Below are 19,785 nucleotides of genomic sequence, written 5' to 3'. Positions count from 1 at the left end.
TTCTCCCTTGATTTGATGCAAATTTCACTATATTTCATCTGAGTTGATATTCTTCATAATTTGTGTTTTCAGGTTTAGTATTGCTTAGCCTCAGTGAAAGTGAAGTTTTCCACTCTGTTTTTACTAAGAGTTTGTTGTTTTTAGTTATTTTTAATAAAGAAATGCACATTATTGACTTGAATGCATCTTTTAAACTAAATTTAGCAACCAAAAGATGAGATATTTTCATTTGTAATGTAATGTGAGTGCTTTCCATAAAACCATTAATAACACACAGATGAATAAAGAAATTTAAGTCTGTTACCTGCACAAAATATCCTCAGCTGCTGGACTGGTGATATAAGTTGCAAATGAGTGGTGAAAAGATCAACAAATGCTCCAGGATAAATAACGAAGAGAAAAATCCCAAAGCCATTAAATCGAACCTGTTCCCTAAGGAATATAAAAAAAATGAATTTACTATTAATACTGTATTTGTTAAATTAATAATGTATAAGTCTTAAAACTTCCCACTGTAATTCTAATTCTTGCTTAAAATACAAGTCTCTATAAGATAATCAAAAATTTATACCTGTACATATTTGTTTTATATATATGTATCTCACATCATGACTTTGTAATAGTGTATACAGATTTGGTTTTATCTGAAATTGCATTTTGTAAAATAGGGTGGGCATTCTGAAATAGCTTACAACTTCAAAATTTTTTTTTTTATTTTTTTTTTTTTTATAAATTTTATTGTTATATTCCCCATACAATTGCAGCCCCCCATTCTGACCCCAATCCCTCCCCTCCCGCCCCCGCCCCCCTAAAAGTGTCTCTGGTTCATAGTTTTTTGTTGATTTTGATTTTCACTTTCTTATAGTTATTCATTTTCCTGGTCCCTTATTTAAGTTTTCTAGATTCCTGCTATGAGTGAGACCATCCGGTATTTTTCTTTTTCTTTTTGGCTTATTTCGCTGAGCATGATCCCTTCCAGCGCCATCCATGTTGCAGCAAATTGCATGTGTTTATCTTTTTTGAATGCTGAGTAATATTCCATGGTATATATGTACCACATCTTCTTGATCCAGTCATCTATTTTTGGGCATTTGGGTTGTTTCCAAAGCTTAGCTATTGTAAACAGTGCTGCTATAAACATAGGGGTGCAGGTGTTCTTTGGAATTGATGTTTCTGTGTCCTTTGGGTAAATACCTAGGAGTGGAATTGCTGGGTCATATGGAAGCTCTATGTTTAGTAGGTCCAGAAATCTCCACACAGCTTTCCACAGTGGTTGGACCAGTTTGCACTCCCACCAACAGTGCAGAAGAGTTCCTTTTTCTCCACACCCTCGCCAACATTTGTTACAACTTCAAAATTTTTATAGACTAATATGCTGAGCAAATACTTGAAATTAGTCACACATATAAGGAAATGGTTAATATTTCTCTATGAGGAATTAAAATGAAAAACATTTTTATAGTTTACTCTTATGAGTTATTTTCAAAGACAGACAGAGTAGGAAATATAATTCAAGTAAATTACCTAAATATTTATATTTGTCTTAGGTATTATAAAGGTGGAGGTTTAAGTGTATTCCTGTTGAATTAATGTTAAAGTATAATGTAAAATGCATAATTCTCAGATAGTTCTCAAGAGAACTATTTTTTCATCAATATATTTTAAGATTTTTATTTATTTATGCATACAGGAACTGGGGTATAGGCCAGAGATGCAGGGGGTGAGAGGACTCACCAGAGACAGAGAGGGGAGCCTGAAATACACTGCTGAATGCCTGAAATACACTGCTGAGGGGAGCAGCGGGCGAGACAGGAGAGGTCTGCTACGCCATGTGGGTCACCTCCCTGGCTGGGGATAGAACTTGTGCTGCAGTAATTGTGGACTGCTTTACAGTGCTGATACTTAACCCTTGCGCCACCAGGGAGACCCCTCAATATATTTTCTAAAAATGGAATTACATTTAAAAGTCTTGTAAGGGGCCTCCCCGGTGGCGCAGCTGGTTGAGCACAGCGCTATGAAGCTGTCCACAGCCTCTGCAGCTCTGGTTCGATTCTGGCTGGCCAGGGAGATACCCACATGGCGCGGCAGACCTCTCCTGTCTCGCCCGCTGCTCCCCTCAGCAGTGTTTTTGGTCCTTCTGCCTGTTCTGCTCCCCGCTCTGTCCCTGGTGAATTCTCTCACCCTCCTGCGCCTCTGGCCTGTACCCCCACTGCTTATAAAAATAAATCTTAAAAGTCCTGTAAGACCAAATGGCTACTCCAAAAAAAGGATCATCTAATATATTGTGCTGTTATTCAGTGATAAAATGTGTAAGATGATTGTGAAATTCACCTTTTTGGGCAGTTGGAGATTTATTAAAAAATTATCCAAATTATCCTACAAACATATTGTCAATTATTATACTGTTAAAAACAATGTCTTTATATATAAAACCCTAAAGGCAGGAACCCTAAAAAATGTGGAAGCAAAGACTTAGCAAAAAGGTAAATATCATTACCTAATAGCTGCTATCCCATGTCCAATTTCATGTACAACACCACTTATGAGGACTGCAGCGAAGAAATAGGTGAGTTGGTTGACGGGTAAATTTATGCCAGGAACCTGTTCATAAACACAATGACAAATACACAGTTGGGCATCAAGAGACCACAATGTTTACTCTGTATTAAAGATTGAACTTCTAAGCTGAGTGTAAATTGAAAGTAGTATGAATATCAGTGGTTCACTTTTCCATTTCTATCATAATAAAAGTAAAAATACCAGTCAAATTTTTGAAGTAAGCATAACAACAATGTAAAGAGAACAGGGAACAAACAAATAAGGTAACAACAACAACTGACAAAAGAACAGGAAATACCAGATTAAAGATAAAACTTTAGTAAAAAGGGATAACCCCAGAAACATGGGACTAGGGGAAGAGAACTGTAAGTCAGGGGACTTGCTTCTCATTATAAATAGTATTTGTATTTGTTTTTTAGCCTCATGTATTAATTACTTGCAAGGAAAAAAAAATTTCCCATTTAAAAAAGCTGAAACTTAGGCTTTCTGAAGTCTTCAACATGGGAAAGAATTAGGGAGTCTGGCAAAGTAGCAGGAAATGGAGAATGTCAGTGAAGGAGTCAGCAGCTGACCTACCCACAAAGGCCAGAAGCTTAATTTCTGAATTCTTGTTACAATACCTAGTCCTTCTTCTGAACAGTTATTGCAAGGTTCCATGTACTTATGCAAAGTAATACAGCATAATCCCCTGCCCCATCGACAAGTTTTAATTTAACATTCTCAAGTTATACTGTGATAAGATAACCTAAGAATTGGTGGTTAAAGGAAGTGTACTAAAGCACCTTATTGGTATGGGAGCAACATGCTCTCCATTTCTTCTGTTCCATCAGTTTGGCCAATACATCGTTCAGAAAAGCAATATCAAAGGGATACATTAATATATTAAAATTGAAATTTAATGTAGAAGTGAGGCATGTGGGACAAACAGGCATGTGAAGGACCTATAAAGAAGCAGGAGTTGTCTTGCAATCACATGCTTCTAAGATGTTGTGCTTATATAAATCATTGCACATTCAAGGGACGCTTGCTACTGTTAAGGGCTGCACAGTTGTTTTTTAAGGTATCCAAGAATCTTCTCATGAGATAATCACTGTCCAGTTATGTCCTCTGTTAAGGAGGTATTCTATAAATTAGGCTAAGTGGGACACACCAGGCATCTTTAATACCATTTACATACTATGAATCTATTTCTCACAGCCCAGGAGTTAGGACCCTAAAGATATGCTTCTAGAGGAAATTCCTTCTTTCTTTTATTATTATTTTAAATTAATTATAAAATGTCTGAAGCAGGAAAACTAGATGACTCAAAGAAAAATGGAAGTCCACAGTTATCCCAAAACACAAAATTTCAGAAAACATTCACAATGTTTTAATGCCTGTCCTTCCAGTCTTCCTGTATACATTTTTTTTTAATTGTATTTGTATTAGTTTTGAAACTTCCCTCTTTAATGGTATCATATTTTCCCCATGAGTTTTTTCCAATTCAACATTATTTTTAATATCTATATTATATTCTATGGAATAGATAGTTGGGCATTTGTTTTAAAGATTTCTGCACTTAGAAATACTGTGATAAATGTATTTGAATACACATACCCAAATAAATTCTTAAACAAGCATGGCTTTGGAGACGTATCAGTTGAGTTTGAGGTCCTGGTTCTTTTACTAACTAGCTAAGTGACCTCTAGGAGATTATTTTTCTCCAACACTTCAATTTCCTCATCATTAAAATGGAAATGACCACATTTACATAAAAGGGTAATTTTGAGAATTACAGGAGATAATCCTTGTCCAATGTTTAACATTATGTCTCACAGAGAGGGTATCAAATGCAATTATTACACAAAATTTAAAGGACTTTGATACATATCAAACTATTCTCCAAAAGCAGACCCTTCCATAATCTAAGGCAAAGCTCATTTTATTCAAATACACATTTTGAGGGGCCTCCCTGGTGGCACAGGGGTTTAAGTCTTAGCACTATCTAGCTATCGCCAGCCACTGCTGCATGAGATGATCCCCAGCCAGGGAGGTGACCCACATGTGGCACAGACCTCTCCTGTCTTGCCTGCTGCTCCTCCCTGCAGTGTATTTCAGTTAGTCTGCCTGTTCTGCTCCCCACTCTGTCTCTGGTGAACCCTCTCACCGCTTCCTGCCCCAGAACCTCTGGCCTACACCCCAGTTCTTCTATGCATAAATAAATAAATCTTTAAAAAAAACCCAAAACACAAGTACACAATTTGAGAGACATACAAAAGGCATCCCATGGTTTGATTTATATTTCTTTGATCATTATTAAAGCTGAACTTTCTCCCTTCTTTTGACCACTGATAGGCCTCATGAATAGTCTACTCATAACTTACCTATTTTTTCTCCTTGTATTCATCTTTTGCCTATTGATCTGTAAAATCACCTGAACTAGCAATTGTTAGTAATACATATCATAGATGTGATCCCCGGTTTTTTGCCTTTTACTTTTATTTTGCTTTTAACTTTTCGATATATACGAAGTTTTATGTAGTCACAGCTATCAATATTCATGGTTTCTGCTTTTAGTTTTATACTCATGTTGTTTCTGTAATCTGCATTCATTTTTCTCTTTTAAGGTCTTTTATGATTTCATGTCTCTTTTAAGGTCTTTTATGATTTTTTAATTTTAGTTCAATTGGAATAACCTTTGTGTGTAATAGAGGAATTTTCACATGTAAGCCTCCTTTATTTACCTTCGAGGAGATCCAAACCATGCTGGTTAAATCACTTTCTAAATTCCATTAATTCCAAGAGCTCTTTCCCTAGGTATGAAATTAATTTTTATTATAATTTTTAATGTGTGTATACTTTGTTGAATGACAATTCCATAATTTAACCATTTCAATTATTATGTTTGTTTCTAATTTTTCATAATAATAATGTGGGGGGTGATGAATAAGATTTTTTTCTGTGTTTGGAAGTGCTTCCTTAAGCTAAAGTGCAAGATGTGGGTGGTCAAAGGATATGACATTTTTATAATGCCAAATATATGTGGTCTCCTTACTCAGGCTACTAAGCAGATTTTTTTCAAGAACATCAGCACATTTCTTTCTACATACTTGCTCCATTCCCATGTTGTCAGCAATCTGTTCAGATCAACGGTTTCCCTTTTTCTTACTCCTCCCTAAATTTATATATTTAAGGTGAATTCTTATACATTCTTTCTGTATCACTAAATATCCTGGTTATCATACCTTTATTTCAAATAAATTAATGGGCTCGATCCAATAGAACAGTGGTTCCTTTTCTTTATGATTTTATGGATACAATAATGAAATAAGGTAAGGATTTGAGCATGTGACTATTCCAACAGATGGTAGGTCTTGTTGGCTGGCAACAGTACCGACTGCCCATCTGTCTTGGCCTTAAACACAAAGGGTATTAGATGTACCAGAATAATGATCTCTCAACAATAAGAGTGCCAGGTTTTTGGGAATCAATACTGAAAGAGACAGTAGGGAATTATAGAGTAAACACAAAGTATATGCTCTAAGCTATAAAAGCTCATATCAAAGTCAGGAGTCATAACATTCTTAAACATATACATAAACATGCAGGGTGGACTAGAGAGGGCAGCTGATTGCTTAATGGTTCCAAAGCATGGCTCTCCTATCAGGCAATATTTTTCTGAGCTCTATGAATAAACAGAGAAACAGCAGAAGAACTAATTTTTCCTCTAAACAATGTTTTGCCATTCTGATCCTATCAGACAGAAAGGCCAATGACCACATTTCCTCCAAATTTGCTTCTTTCTTTACTATGCTCTTTCTTGGCGAAAACGCTAAGCAATCACATTGACAGTCACCTTAAGCTCTGCCTTCTCCCTTTGGCCTCATATTCAGTTAATCAAGGAATTTTGAGAACTTCACTCCAAAAGATCCCTTGAATCCATCCCCTTCATTCTTTTTTTTTTTTTAAAGATGTATTTATTTATGCATACAAGAGCTGGGGCATAGTCCAGAGATGCGGGGAGTGAAAGGATTCATCAGAGACAGAGTGGGGAACAGAACAGGCAGACTAACTGAAATACACTGCTGAGGGGAACAGTGGATGAGACAGGAGAGATCTGCTTCACCATGTGGGTTGCTCCCTGGTGGGTTGGGGATCGAACTCGTGCTGTAGAGGCTTCGAATTGCTTCATAGTGCAGGGCTTAACCCCTTGCGCCACCAGGGAGGCCCTTCATTCTTTTTATTACTAATTTCGTTTAGATCTTTTATCACTTCTAACATGAAATATCGCACATGTCTTCTTAAATGGTCTCCATCTTCAATGTAACCCTACTTTGGTACATTTTACATGGACTTGTTATCTACAGGTAAAATCAAAACTTTTTAGAATGGCACTTCATAACCCAGACTCTACCTATATCTCGCATCTTACCTCCTGCAAAATATACCCTCCACCATATTGCACCTAGACATGGGCCAAAGTTACTTTACAGTTACCTGAACAATAATTGCTTCTCTTAAGGGAGTAGGACAAAATACATAGGCTCTGAGGTCAGTGGTAGGAGAGTAATGGACTCACTGTGTACTATCTATGACCACAGGCAAGTAACGTAACACTTTTCTGCCTTTTCTTATCTCTGAATCAGGGATGACAATACCAATCTCCAGGCAAGAATAAAATAAAATCTCCCATGGGAGGAACTGCATATATGTAGGCTTTATTATTATTATTATCGCCTCTGCCTCTCTATGGGATATGGATCCTTCTGGTAGAGGGATGCCAACTGCCATCTTCCTTCCCCCGGCTGTGTAGACATTCCTCACCCTTCCCTTGAAGCTCTCCACTCCCTTCGCGGTGTCAGGCATGCTCATGTCAGCCTGCTTTTCTGTTCCCATAGCCCCTTGTACTCCTCCAACTATAACACAGGTTGTTAAATGCCTGTTACTGTCGAGGAATAAGCTGACTTAAGATCTCTATAATAAACAAAATTGCATTCTAATTCTCTGTAAAGTGTTTCCCCTTCTTCATGGCTTTCAGATACCAACCAATAATAACCTTTTAATTAAAGGTATAACTAAAGGCTCCATGGGGCCTCCCCTAGTGGTGCAGGAGGTTGAGCACCACGTTGTGAAGCTGTCCGCAGCCTCTGCATCACTGGTTCGATCCTGGCCAGCCGGCGAGGGTCCCACATGGCGCAGCAGACCTCTCCTGTCATGCCCGCTGCTCCCCTCGGCAGTGTATTTCGTCAGTCTGCCTTTTCTGCTCCCCACTCTGTCTCTGGTGAATCCTCTCACCCTCCCGCACATCTGGCCTGTACCCCGTTCTTGTATAAAAACAAATAAATCTTTAAAAAAAAAAAATAAAGGCTCCATGAAGGCTAGGGTTGGGTTTGTTCTCCCTATAAGCAGAGATCAGCACAGTGCCAATAGGCAGAATATAGTCAGTAAATGTTTGCTGAAGAAATAAATAATCTCTTCTGAGTTTCAATTGATAATTCTTTTTAACCTCTAAGAAAGAGCTATTTTTTTTTTTACAAGATTTACTTATACATAGACGAACTGGGGTGTATGCCGGAGGTGTGGGGGGTGAGAGGATTCACCAGAGACAGAGTGGGGAGCAGAACGGGCGGATCTACTGAAATACACTGCTAAAGGGAGGAGCAGGCTCAACAGGAGAGGTCTGCTGCACCTTATGTGTGTTAGCTCTTGGCTGGGATCAAACTCAGGCCGCAGCGGTGATAGTGCTGAGACTTGACCCCTACGATACAGGGAGGCCCCTCTAAGAAAGCTATTACCAGAAGTGAGATTCTTTATCATTTTTCTCTACAAATGACCTCTAAATCTTTCCAGAGTGCCCACCCTGGTAAAGGACATAGTGTTAAAAAAAACCTGGGGCCTCCCTGGTGGCGCAAGGGATTAAGACACAACCTACGAAGCTAGCTGCAGCCACTGCAGCACAAGTTCGATCCCTGGCCAGGGAGCTACCCACATAGCGCAGCAGACCTCTCATGGCTCGCCCGCTGCTCCCCTCAGGAGTGTATTTCAGTCTATCTGCCTGTTCTGTTCCCCACTCTGTCTCTGGTGAATCCTCTTACCGCCCTTACCTCTGGTCTGTACCCCAGTTCTTGTATGCATAAATAAATAAATAAATAAATAAATCTTTAAAAAAATCTGCCATTAACTTTTAAATAGTCTGATCCATGAATAAGAAATTGATTTAAAAAATAACATACAAGACTCATAGAAACAATCATATAAAAAACGTGAACTGAATGAGCCTATGGCAAAGCCCCTTCCAAACTCTGAAGACATGAATCACATGTGCTTTAAAGTGAGAATTTTTATAAACAGCTTACAGTCAGAGGAGCACAACTTAGCACGTTATTCTTCCTATAAAGAAATCACAGTGACGATTAAAATGGTTTTATACCTTTAATCAAAAGATTTTTATTGGTTAGTACCTGAAAGCCATGAAAAAAGGGGGACACTTTATAGAGGATTAGAATGCAATTTGTTTATATATCACAGACATAACTTAAGTCAGCATGCTCATTTCCTGACAGTAACAGCCATTTAACACCTCAAGACAACAGCAAGAATTAAATCGAGTACCCATTTAATTGTTGACAGTCTTGATATTGTCGTTTGTTCTATTACTACTATTATTACAACACGTCACAATGCCCTGTATACTTTTACTAATGTTTTTGTTCAAGCAGGTAATTTGCAACATTGTGAGACTTCTCGTTTTTCACACTTATATTATGGATAGGAGTCATGCTATCTCAAAGAAATATCTTGGATAGGACTGTTTCAAAGTTACTTAAACCAAAAAGAAGGCACTTACCACCACTTGTAGCACCTGTTCATTGTGAAATGAAGAAGAAGAGGAGGAAGAAGAAGAGGAGGAGGAGGAGGAGGAGGAAGAAGAGGAAGAGGAAGAGGCAGAAGAGGAAGAAGTGGGAGAGTCAGCCATCATTTGTGCTAAAGTCTGCATCAGTGTTTTCCCCAGGAGAAAAAATGAGCTAAACATGGCAATGACGCCGAACACCATTCCAAAATTGAACCTGTCAAGAGGGGGAAAAAAATCACATAAACATACAATTCCTCATAATTCATGGACTCATAATTCATCACCTAGCCACATTTCATAGCTTCAAAACAACAGCAAAAAATCCAGTAACTACCTCTTTTCCTTACGTCAATGTCAGATACTTGACTGAAGCACAGGCGCTAGTCTCTAGAAGCAGTGCTAATCATGCACAATTATCTCATAACTGAAGAGGCAGACTATCATTTCTCATAACAGGTTTGTTTTTACTCATGTATTTTGCTCATTTACACAGCATTGTTCTGATCTTGTTCTTATATAGTTATGAAAGCTCTTTTGACATTACAGCATCCAATTCACCTACCAATTCTATCGTTTGCATTTTATTTTAGCTGTATTTCAAGTTTAAATATTAACATGGTAAAATTTAAAGACAGTTTCTTTCTCCCACTGCTCTAACTCTCATAATTAGAAGTCATTCTTCCCTAGTTGGGAGTAGGTTATTAAGTTGTTTTTGATAAATTGTGACTTTCAAGGAACTTTTCCATTTCATTTTGAACATTAATGGTCAAATTAATAGGCATAGAATTATTCACAAAAGTCTCATTTTTTTTAAAGATTTATACTTTAAAAGATTTATTTTTATTTATTTATGCATATAAGAACTGGGGTGCAGGCCAGAGGTGCGGGGGCTGAGAGGATTTACCAGAGACAGATTGGGGAGCAGAACAGGCAGATGTACTGAAATACACTGCTGAAGGGAGCAGCAGGGGAGTCAGGAGAGGTCTAGTGTGCCATGTAGGTAGCTCCCAGGCAGGGGATCCAACTCACATCGCAGTGGCTGGAGACAGTTTGATAGCCCTGAGTCGTAACCCCGATGCCCCACAAAAGTCTCATTTTTAAAAACGTTTACAGACTAATCTGTGGCAATGTTCCCTTTTTCAATTCTGACTTTTTTTTTTAAAGATTTATTTATGTATACAAGAACTGGGGTACAGACTAGCGGTGTGGAGGGTGAGAGGATTCACCAGAGACAGAGTGGGGAAGAGAACAGGCAGACTGACTAAAATACACTCCTGAGGGGAGCAGTGGGCGAGTCAGGAGAGGTCTGTTGCGCCATGTGGTTTGCACCCTGGCCGGGGATCAAACTCATGCTGCAGTGGCTGTTCACAGGCTGTGTCTTAACCACTTGTGCCACCAGGGAGGCCCTCAATTCTGATTTTTTTTTTTTTTTAATAAGAATTGATGAAGTCTTTTTTTTTTTTTTAGTCTTTTTTTTTTTTTAAAGATTTATTTATTTATTATTTATACAAGCACTGGGTACAGTCAGAAGCGCGGGAGGGTGAGAGAATTCACCAGAGCCAGAGCAGGGAGCAGAGCAGGCAGAAGGACCAAAGTACACTGCTGAGGGGAGCAGCAGGCGGCAGGAGAGGTCTGCGCGCCATGTGGGACCCTCTTCCAGTGTCCGGGGAGCAGCCGGGAATCGAACCGGCACTGCAGAGGCTGCGGGCAGCTTTGCAACCCAGCGCTTAACCGCTGCGCCACTGGGGAAGCCCTCAATTCTGATTTTTAGTAACTTGTGTTTTCTTTTTCCTTGGTCAGTCATGGAAGGGGTGTATCAGTTTTACTAATCTTTGAATTTACTGATTTTCTTAACACTATACTTTCTATTTCATGGACTTATGCTTTTTATCATTTCTATTTTGTTTGCTTTGATTTGCTATAGCAGTTTCTACTTTTTGAGTATCTGATTCTTTACATTAGTTCTATTTCATTTTGGAGCCAAATCTTTGACAAATAGGAATTTAGACAAATGCTACCAACTCCCATACTAGAAATTCTCTCAACTATGGAAACTGCCAGTCTCTAGGGCATCCCAAAGATGACTATAAAAACCTAACTACAAAAAACCTTGAGTTCTTTTCTTCTAAAGACAGAAGTATGGGGGCCTCCCTGGTGGCACAAGGGGTTAAGACACAACCTATGAAGCTATCCGCAGCCACTGCAGCACGAGTTTGATCCCCAGCCAGGGAGCCACCCCCACGGTGCAGCAGACCTCTCCTTACTTGCCAGCTGCTCCCTTCAGCAGTGTATTTCAGTCAGTCTGCCTGTTCTCTTCCCCACTCTGTCTCTGGTGAATCCTCTCACCCCGCTACAGGTCTGGCCTGTACTTCGGTTCTTGTATACATAAATAAATAAATCTTAAAAAAAAATAAAGGGAGAAGTATGCTTGGCATGGCAGGGAGCGCTAGGACCCTCCTGCTGCTATCTGTCTGATCTGTCTGGCCATTTTCCTGATCAATTTGTGCATGTGCCTTACTGGTTATTAAATATTTCAAGCATCCTTCAGCTGGAAGTTATCACAAAAGAAGCATAGGGGAGAGGGGCCTCCCTGGTGGCACAACGGTTGAGTGCTGGGTTGCAAAGCTGCCCGCAGCCTCTGAAGTGCCGGTTCGATCCCCGGCCGCTGGTGAGGGTCCCACATGGTGCGCAGACCTCTCCTGCCGCGCACGCTGCTCCCCTCAGCAGTGTACTTCATCAGTCTGCCTGTTCTGTTCTCTGCTCTGGCTCTAGTGAATTCTCTCACCCTCCCGTGCTTCTAACTGTACCCAGTGCTTGTATAAATAAATAAATAAATCTCAAAAAAAAAAAAAAAAAAAGAAGCAGCATAGGGGAGAGCCTACTAACTTTAGGTGACCTAGGACTCCTAGAACCCTCGTTTCTATGTGTGATGAAGGGTGGGGGTGTGGGGATTCCTGATTTTTCTTTTTCTGATGGAAAATGCACCATGATTTTGCTTTTTGCCTTTCTATTAGTCTATAATTTACACAGCAAAATGCACAAGTTTAAAGTGTACAACTCACTGAATTTTTACATATGTGTACTCACGTATCCACCACCCAATCAAGACATAGAAGCTTTGATTTTTAATGTATAAAAAAGCACAAGGATGCGATTCCACAAGTTTACATAAAACCGGGGCCTCCCAGGTGGCCTAGGGGACAAGTCTCAGTGCCCTGCACCACTACTGCCTGATTTTGATCCCAGCCAGGGAGCTACCTCACGTGGCACAGCCGACCTCTCCTGTCTCCCCTGCTGCTCCCCTCAGCAGTATACTTCGGTCAATCTGCCTTTTCTGCTCCCCACTCTGTCTCTGGTGAATCCTCTCACCTCACACACCACTAAATAAATAATTTTTTTTTAAAGTTTACATAGGGCCTCCCCAGTGGCGCAGCGGGTTGAGCACAGCACTGTGAAGCTGTCCGCAGCCTCTGCAGTGCCGGTTCAATTCCCAGCCGGCCATGGAGATTCCCACATGGCATGGTAGACCTCTCCTGTCTCGCCCACTGCTCCCCTCAGGAGTGTATTTTGGTCCATCTGCCTGTTCTGCTCCCGGCTCTGTCTCTGGTGAATCCTCTCACCCTCCCGTGCCTCTGCCCTGTACCCCGGTTCTTGTACAAAAATAAATAAAAAATAAAAAGTTTACAATAAAAAGTTTACATAAAACCAGAAAGTCTTTATACTGTCAACATTTTAAAACTCTGTAGACTGGCACATGATGGAAACACCTCTCATGATCACGACTCATTTCAACCACAAAGAGAAAATGAAGAATACCACTGGTAAAGCATCCTCGCTTTCCGCCGTCCCCAACTGTAAAAGGCACGATTGAAAACAGCAGTTTGCCATCTTATGTGAAAAGGGGAGATGCTCAATCCGTTGCTTTCCAGCCAGTCTTCATAGGAATGTTTGAAATACACAGATGACTAAGAGAGAAAGACAAGTTCCACATAACTCATTTTGAAAAACACTTTGTAAATGTTTAAGAAAATCACAAAGAAGTATTTCTATAGGAAAGCAGGATACTGACTGTCCCAATGCTTGTAATTTTAAAGCTTCATGTTTAGTCTTCATTATTTTAAAGGTCACAGACTAGCAGGTGTACTGAGGTCAGGGTTTGGCACACTATGGTCCATGGGCCAAATCTGGCCTTTGGCCTGTTTTCGCATTCTGTAAACTAGGGGATGGTTTTTACATTTTTCAGAGACCAAACAAATAAAAAGTCAACAAGAAGCAAGAATATGTGACAGATCCTGCTTGGCCCACAGCTCCTAAAATACTTGACCCTTACAGAAGTTTACTGACCTCTGCTTAGAATAACATTGTCCAATAGCAAAATAATGTGAGTCATAAATGCAAGTCACATATGAAATTTAAAAATTTCCAGTAGCCAATTTAAGTCAAGAGAAACAGTAATTTATATACAACTTGACTGAAAATACCCAAGTTATTATCATTTTGACATGTAACCAATCAATATTTAAAAAACTGAAATACTTTAAATACTATTCCTTTCTTTCCTTCCTTGTTTATTATTGTACTAAGTCTTTGAAGTTTGGTACCTACTTTACACTCATAGCACCTCAATTTCCACTAGCATCATTTCAAATGCTCAATGGCCACATGTAATTAGTGGCTACCATACTGGACAGCATAGGTCTAGAAGCTTTGTTACCATGGAAAGGAAAGTCTCGTTATAATTTAAAAAGACTCCCAACCAATCCAACAGAAGGGATAGCTTAGTTGAAATCAGTGCCTTCCATCCTCTTCTGAGCAACACTTTAGGAAATTAGGCTGACTTTAATCACGTGAAATATAAAACTTATCTAAAGCCATCTGGGTCTCTGTAGTTTCTCTTAAAATTTTCAGGTTTGAAAGGATAGCCATCATACATATCTTAACATGGCTTTTATCTTTAGTGAAATCCTTGACTAATGTAGAATTTTGAATAATATAAGACTGTATATCTGACACTGATCCCTATTACCTCAGTTAGAGTAAATATTTTATCATATAGATTCCCATCCATTTGAGAAACCTACCTATCTCTAAGTTTATGTTAGTCCTATCACGGTCATAAGAAGTGACCTGAGTCTAAAGATAGTTATCTGCCTTTGGATGTATAATGTTCTCTGCTCTCAGTCTTCAGAGGAAGTTTTTTAACCCAGCTTGTTTTCTAAGACTTGGAAAAGGAGAGTGAAAACACCCCTCCTGCAGACGTCTACCGAGAAAATTCTAGAAGAATCAAGAAGGAACAACAGGCCAAGTTGGAAGCAGAGGCTGAAGGTAGAGGCTCCTAAATGCAGGGTCTCTCTATTCCTTGGGCAGATACTTGAGTGAAACAGATCTTTTGCTCAAGGAATATTGAAATTAAAGTGACACCCTAATCACTTCACACACCTGACCAGACTATAGAGGCTTGAAAAGTTCATTTTATGTCGGACTTTTGTCACACATGTAACATGATGAAATCAGGTGGCTTGAACAAAATAACAACAAAACCACTGTTAACAGAGTGGCCTGTACGGCTTATGACATGCTAAGCACTAAGCCAAGTACTTTACATCAGAGTGTCTCCAACCAAGGTGCAAAGGAACTGGGCATCTGTTAAAGTGCAGATTCTGAATCTGTAGTCTGGGGCAAGGCCTGGGAGTGTCCACATTTCTGACAAGCTCTAACATGATTCAAATGCTGTTGGTCCTTGAGCCTCCAGTTCAGCAGCAAGACTTTATGGGAATGAATAATGCAACCAGTCCTCCTTCACAATCTCAGGAGATCCTTACTATCTCTATTTTAAAGATGAAGAAACTTCAGAGGAGTAATGTGCTCTAGGTCACAACAGCTAGGAGTGACAGAGCCCAGCCCTTGCTTTAAGAACGCTATGCTATAACCTCTTCATTTTGCACGTTTAAATGCAGCAAAGAACCATAAATATCTCATGTTACTGTGAAATCTAATACACATGACACTACAGTGTTTTAAGTGGTTTTCATAACATGAAGACTATTCTATTCATAATTGGAACTTCTATTAAACATTTGAGAATTTATGATTTTATTCTAGTTCCTCCCGCAATATTAAATTCCAAAAGGTTGCTTGAAGCATGTGATCAACCGCTCATATTTTTTGGCTCCTCTTCCCAAATAACTGAATAGACCGTGCATTCAGGGTGTGTGAGTGTGTTTAGTATGCAGACGAGATGCAGGATGCAAATCAGAATTCGAACTGTCACAAACTAAAGGTCTGAATTCTTTCTACTTAACTGTGGTAAGTAGCATGGTCTGTGGACTAGCAGCAACATTGCCGGCTCTCGGGAGCTGGTCAGAAATGCAGAAACCTAGGTTCCACCCCAGACCAGCTGAATCAGAATACGCATTTTAACCGGAGCCCCAGGTGATCATATGCACTTTTAAGTCTGAGGCCACTGCTCTAACTCACAACTTGATTTGGGTTCCCTGCAATACCAGAGGGTTTCGGCCCTAAAGACAATGCGGGGAAAGAATGACTTTCCGAAGTGGGAAACAATGCCTTTCAGAAGCAGACGCTTTATTTTCCTCCCCGGTGCACTGCCATGGATCTGACAGGGTCCCGGCCCTCCCAAGTTCACTACCCGCGCCTCCTGGGTAGGAACTTCAAGGCTGTTGCGGGGTCTGCACCGCCCCGCAATGCGACTGCGGGAGCTGCGCAGGCCGCCACACCCCGCCCACGGGCCGCAGTACTTTATTCACACTGCATGGGTCCGGGGAGCCACGCGGAAAGTCGCACGTGGGCAGGGCCGTGCGGCTTCCTGCGCGGGAGGCGCGGGGCAGGGGAAGAGAAAAGGCCTCGGGCCTTGCGCTCCGGCCCTGGGCGCCGCGGGCTTGGGGCGCAGGCCCGAGGCCCTCACCTTCAGTACCAAGTCGGTCAGGTAGACGGCAGTCCAGCCGCCCACCACCACCACCACCAGCGACACTGGAATCATGGCGGCGGCGGAGGCAGCGGAGGGAAGGCGAGCGCCGGCGTCCTCCTCCCTGCGAGCCGCAACCAGCCGACTGCTCGGCGCCTACAGCCCCAACATCCGCGGAGGAACCAAGCAGCCACCGGTTCCCTTTTCGCGGTTGCGCCGTTTCCCTCCGGACGTTTCCGGTGGGCACACACGGGCGGAAGCATGCGCACCGGAAAAGAGCGCGGGGACTTATTTTCATGGGACACACGGCGCCGGAATGCCAGCATCGGCAGGGCTGCGGCTGTTAGACCACTAATGATTTCTTAGGCGTTGGCTCTCCCTGCTGTCTGCCTGCTCTCGATTCTTTATGGTTGTGGTGTGGGGATTGCTGTTCCTTTTAATCTAATGAGGATTTGGGGTCATCTGAAGTATAATCGTCTCGGATCCCCACACACAGTATAAATACCTAGATTTAATTGTCTATTCATTCTTTTTATTGAAGTGTAATCTTACAGCTCTCAACTGTTCATCTCAATGAGTTTTGACAAATGTGTATACATCTTCCTTAATCAAAAAAGAAAACATTTTCATCTCAGGAATTTCATTGCATCCCTTCACAAACCCCTTCCCCCGCTGCACCGCCCCCCTTTCTAATTTATGTAAATAGAATCGTACAGAATGTACTCTTTTGTCTTGGGTTTATATCGCTGAAGGTAATATTTTGAGATTGGTCCACATAGTTGATTAAATTAGATTCTTCGCCCTACCTCTTCCATTATATAAGTTGGGATTGGTCCTACTGTTCAAGGGGTGGGGGGAGGGGGGAGGTAGAACTCCGAACAACACGTATTTTTTTGTTGATGTAACCTGATTTTGTATTGACCTGGATGGAACCAAAAGGTCTCAACCTAGACTACGGGAGGCATTTAAAATTCCCAATGCCCATCCTGTAGCCTAGACCACTTAAATCAAATTTCTGTGTGGGAACCAAGCCTCAGTCTTTTCTAAGCTCCTTAGGTCATTCCCCTGTGCAGCCAACATTGAGAACCACTGCATTAGATGATCTCTAACAGGAAGAAAAACCAGTATTTATGGAGTGTTTTTCTGCATTCTCTTAATATTCATGTCTTTTAAAGTTGTTTTAACTTTTCTGGAAAAACCATCAGCAATATTACTAATACCAAAATATCAAGATTTAAGAGTACTAACTCAAATAAAAATAAATATACCTTTGATCCCCTCCAAAATAAAAATTTTGTGTAATACTGTTATAGAGCAACCCCGATATTAAACGGGTTCCTGGCTGTGGGTCCTCACCCGCGCTTTAAAGGGACTTATGAATACTCTACTACAGACACACAAAAGGGTTAGTAAAAGGTTTATTTACAAGAGAAAAGGAAATAAGGAAAATGTACAACTCAGGGAGAAAATAGGAAAATAAAGTCTTTCATGCGTCCTACCCGATCCGATGACCTGGAAACCCAAAGTCACTCTCAGAGCTGGCCGGATGCTGCGAGCTGGTGGAGAGCCAAAATGGGGTCCCCCCAAAGCCCACGTGTCTGCCTTTTATATCCACCTGGCTGCTTGACCCCACCCTCAGGTCCCAGCCACCTTCCCTTTGGTGGGGATGGGATTTGGAGTTCCCAGTCTTTGGCTTTGACCTGGGGTGGGGGTGGAGTCCACAAAGCCTATATGGAATTTGCTTTGGGACATCCTTTTCCCCCTAACAATACCAGATGAAAGGTACGGCGCCGTAAAGAACAGCCAGGCCAAGCTTCCTGGGGGAAGGGAAAGTTTATTGCTCCCGGGGGAACCTCACAGACCCAAGGCGGGGGTCAGTGGAGTCGCCCACGTTGTTAGGGGGAAGCAGGGTTTTATAAGGTAAGGAGAGATCAGGTGGGAAGTTGGGTTCGTAGGGCTGCAAACGTTTGAGAAGAGACTCGTAGGGGGAGGAGGGAGGCTCATTGTCTGAATCCTCCTGGCAGCTATCCGCATTCCTGCCCCCCAGGTGGGCTTCCTGGTTGGCTTTTGCATTCCGGCCTCCTGCATGGACCGTTCACCAGAAATCTGTCTTACAAATATTACTACTTATTTGCCTCACTCTTCAATATTTTTCCTCAAGTTTTAATAATTTAGCACCACATCTTTAGCTTCACTAAAACCAAAGTCTCAATTCTACATCTTGTATATATGTGTGGATACATATTGTTATAAAATTTTTTCTATTTCTTTTAGCAATAACTGGCTATCAACTACAAGTCTGTATTCAATTGCCCTGTGACCCCATCGTTTTCCATTTACAGGTGACTCTAAAGTCTTAATGTAGTTTTAGGTATTGATAATTTCAGGAATATAAATGCTGGAAAACCTATTTGGATTTTTTTTTTTTTAAAGATTTATTTATTCAAGCACTGGGTACAGTCAGAAGCACGGGAGGGTGAGAGAATTCACCAGAGCCAGAGCGGGGAACAGAACATGCAGACTAACGAAATACACTGCTGAGGAGAGCAACGGGCACGGCAGGAGAGGTCTGCGCGCCATGTGGGACCCTCGCCGGCAGCTGGGGATCGAACTGGCACTGCAGAGGCTGCAGGCAGCTTTACAGCCCAGCACTCAACTGCTGCGCCACCAGGGTGGCCCAGGAATATAGGTTTTTTGATTGGTTCATCTTGGGGCAAGAATATACTGCTTAGCTGTCCACAGCCTGTGCAGTGCTGGTGCCATCCCCGGCTGGCCAGGGAGATTCCCACATGGCGTGGCGGACCTCTCCTGTTGCGCCCGCTGCTCCCCTCAGCAGTGTATTTTTGTCGTCTGCCTGTTCTGTTCTGCTCCCTGCTTTGTCTCTGGTGGGTTCTCTCACCCTCCCATGCCTCGGGCCTGTACCCCAGCTCTTGTATAAAAATAAATAAATCTTTTAAAAAAAAAGAATATACTGCTTAGATAGGGTGATGAGAATTGTCAAAGGAAAACAGAAGAAAATTCTGCATTTGTTTTCTAATATTTTTTGATAACTAAGAAAATGCATAAAGCTAACTTTTTCTATTTCAATTTTTATTACTTTTACACAAAACATACACTTTAACAATAAGTCCGATAGGTGACTTGAAAAATTTAACTTGTACTTTCTGTACAAATTCTGTACAATATTCACAATGGATGTTTTATCATTTTGGCTTAACAGTAAGAACTGCAAACTAGATAGCAGCTGTACTTGGGTGCTTGGAAATTTTCATTTACTTATTTTGTTATCTTATCAGTGACACAATTAAAAATTGCTAAATTATCATCTATTCAGCTAAAAAACTGCCAAAGGTCAAAATCTCTGATACTGGTTTTCAGCATATTGACCGGCCAAAGCAAATGATACAAACGTTTTAAAATGTTTTCAGAGCTAAGCAAAATTTTGGCCAAGGAAAGTTTTTATGCTGGA

General features: G+C 41.0%; 1 protein-coding gene across 1 annotated transcript in view; it reads right to left on the bottom strand.

The window, feature by feature from the left end:
* MBTPS2 (membrane bound transcription factor peptidase, site 2) overlaps window positions 1-16,391 on the bottom strand; it is a gene marked incomplete at both ends in the record, with an annotated part of 41,106 nt that extends 24,715 nt beyond the window's left edge. Inside the window, 5 exons of the mRNA XM_084258558.1 lie at window positions 305-432; window positions 2,498-2,601; window positions 9,386-9,605; window positions 13,208-13,356; window positions 16,317-16,391. Coding sequence (XP_084114684.1) covers window positions 305-432; window positions 2,498-2,601; window positions 9,386-9,605; window positions 13,208-13,356; window positions 16,317-16,391 — 676 coding nt within the window. The remainder of the gene's footprint in view (window positions 1-304; window positions 433-2,497; window positions 2,602-9,385; window positions 9,606-13,207; window positions 13,357-16,316) is intronic.
* Window positions 16,392-19,785: the final 3,394 nt, after the last annotated feature.

Source organism: Talpa europaea (genome assembly GCF_964194135.1).
Source record: "Talpa europaea genome assembly, chromosome: X".
NCBI lineage: Eukaryota > Metazoa > Chordata > Mammalia > Eulipotyphla > Talpidae > Talpa > Talpa europaea.
The sequence above is the reverse complement of the archived record's forward strand: the minus strand, read 5'-3'. Positions and strand labels throughout refer to the sequence as shown.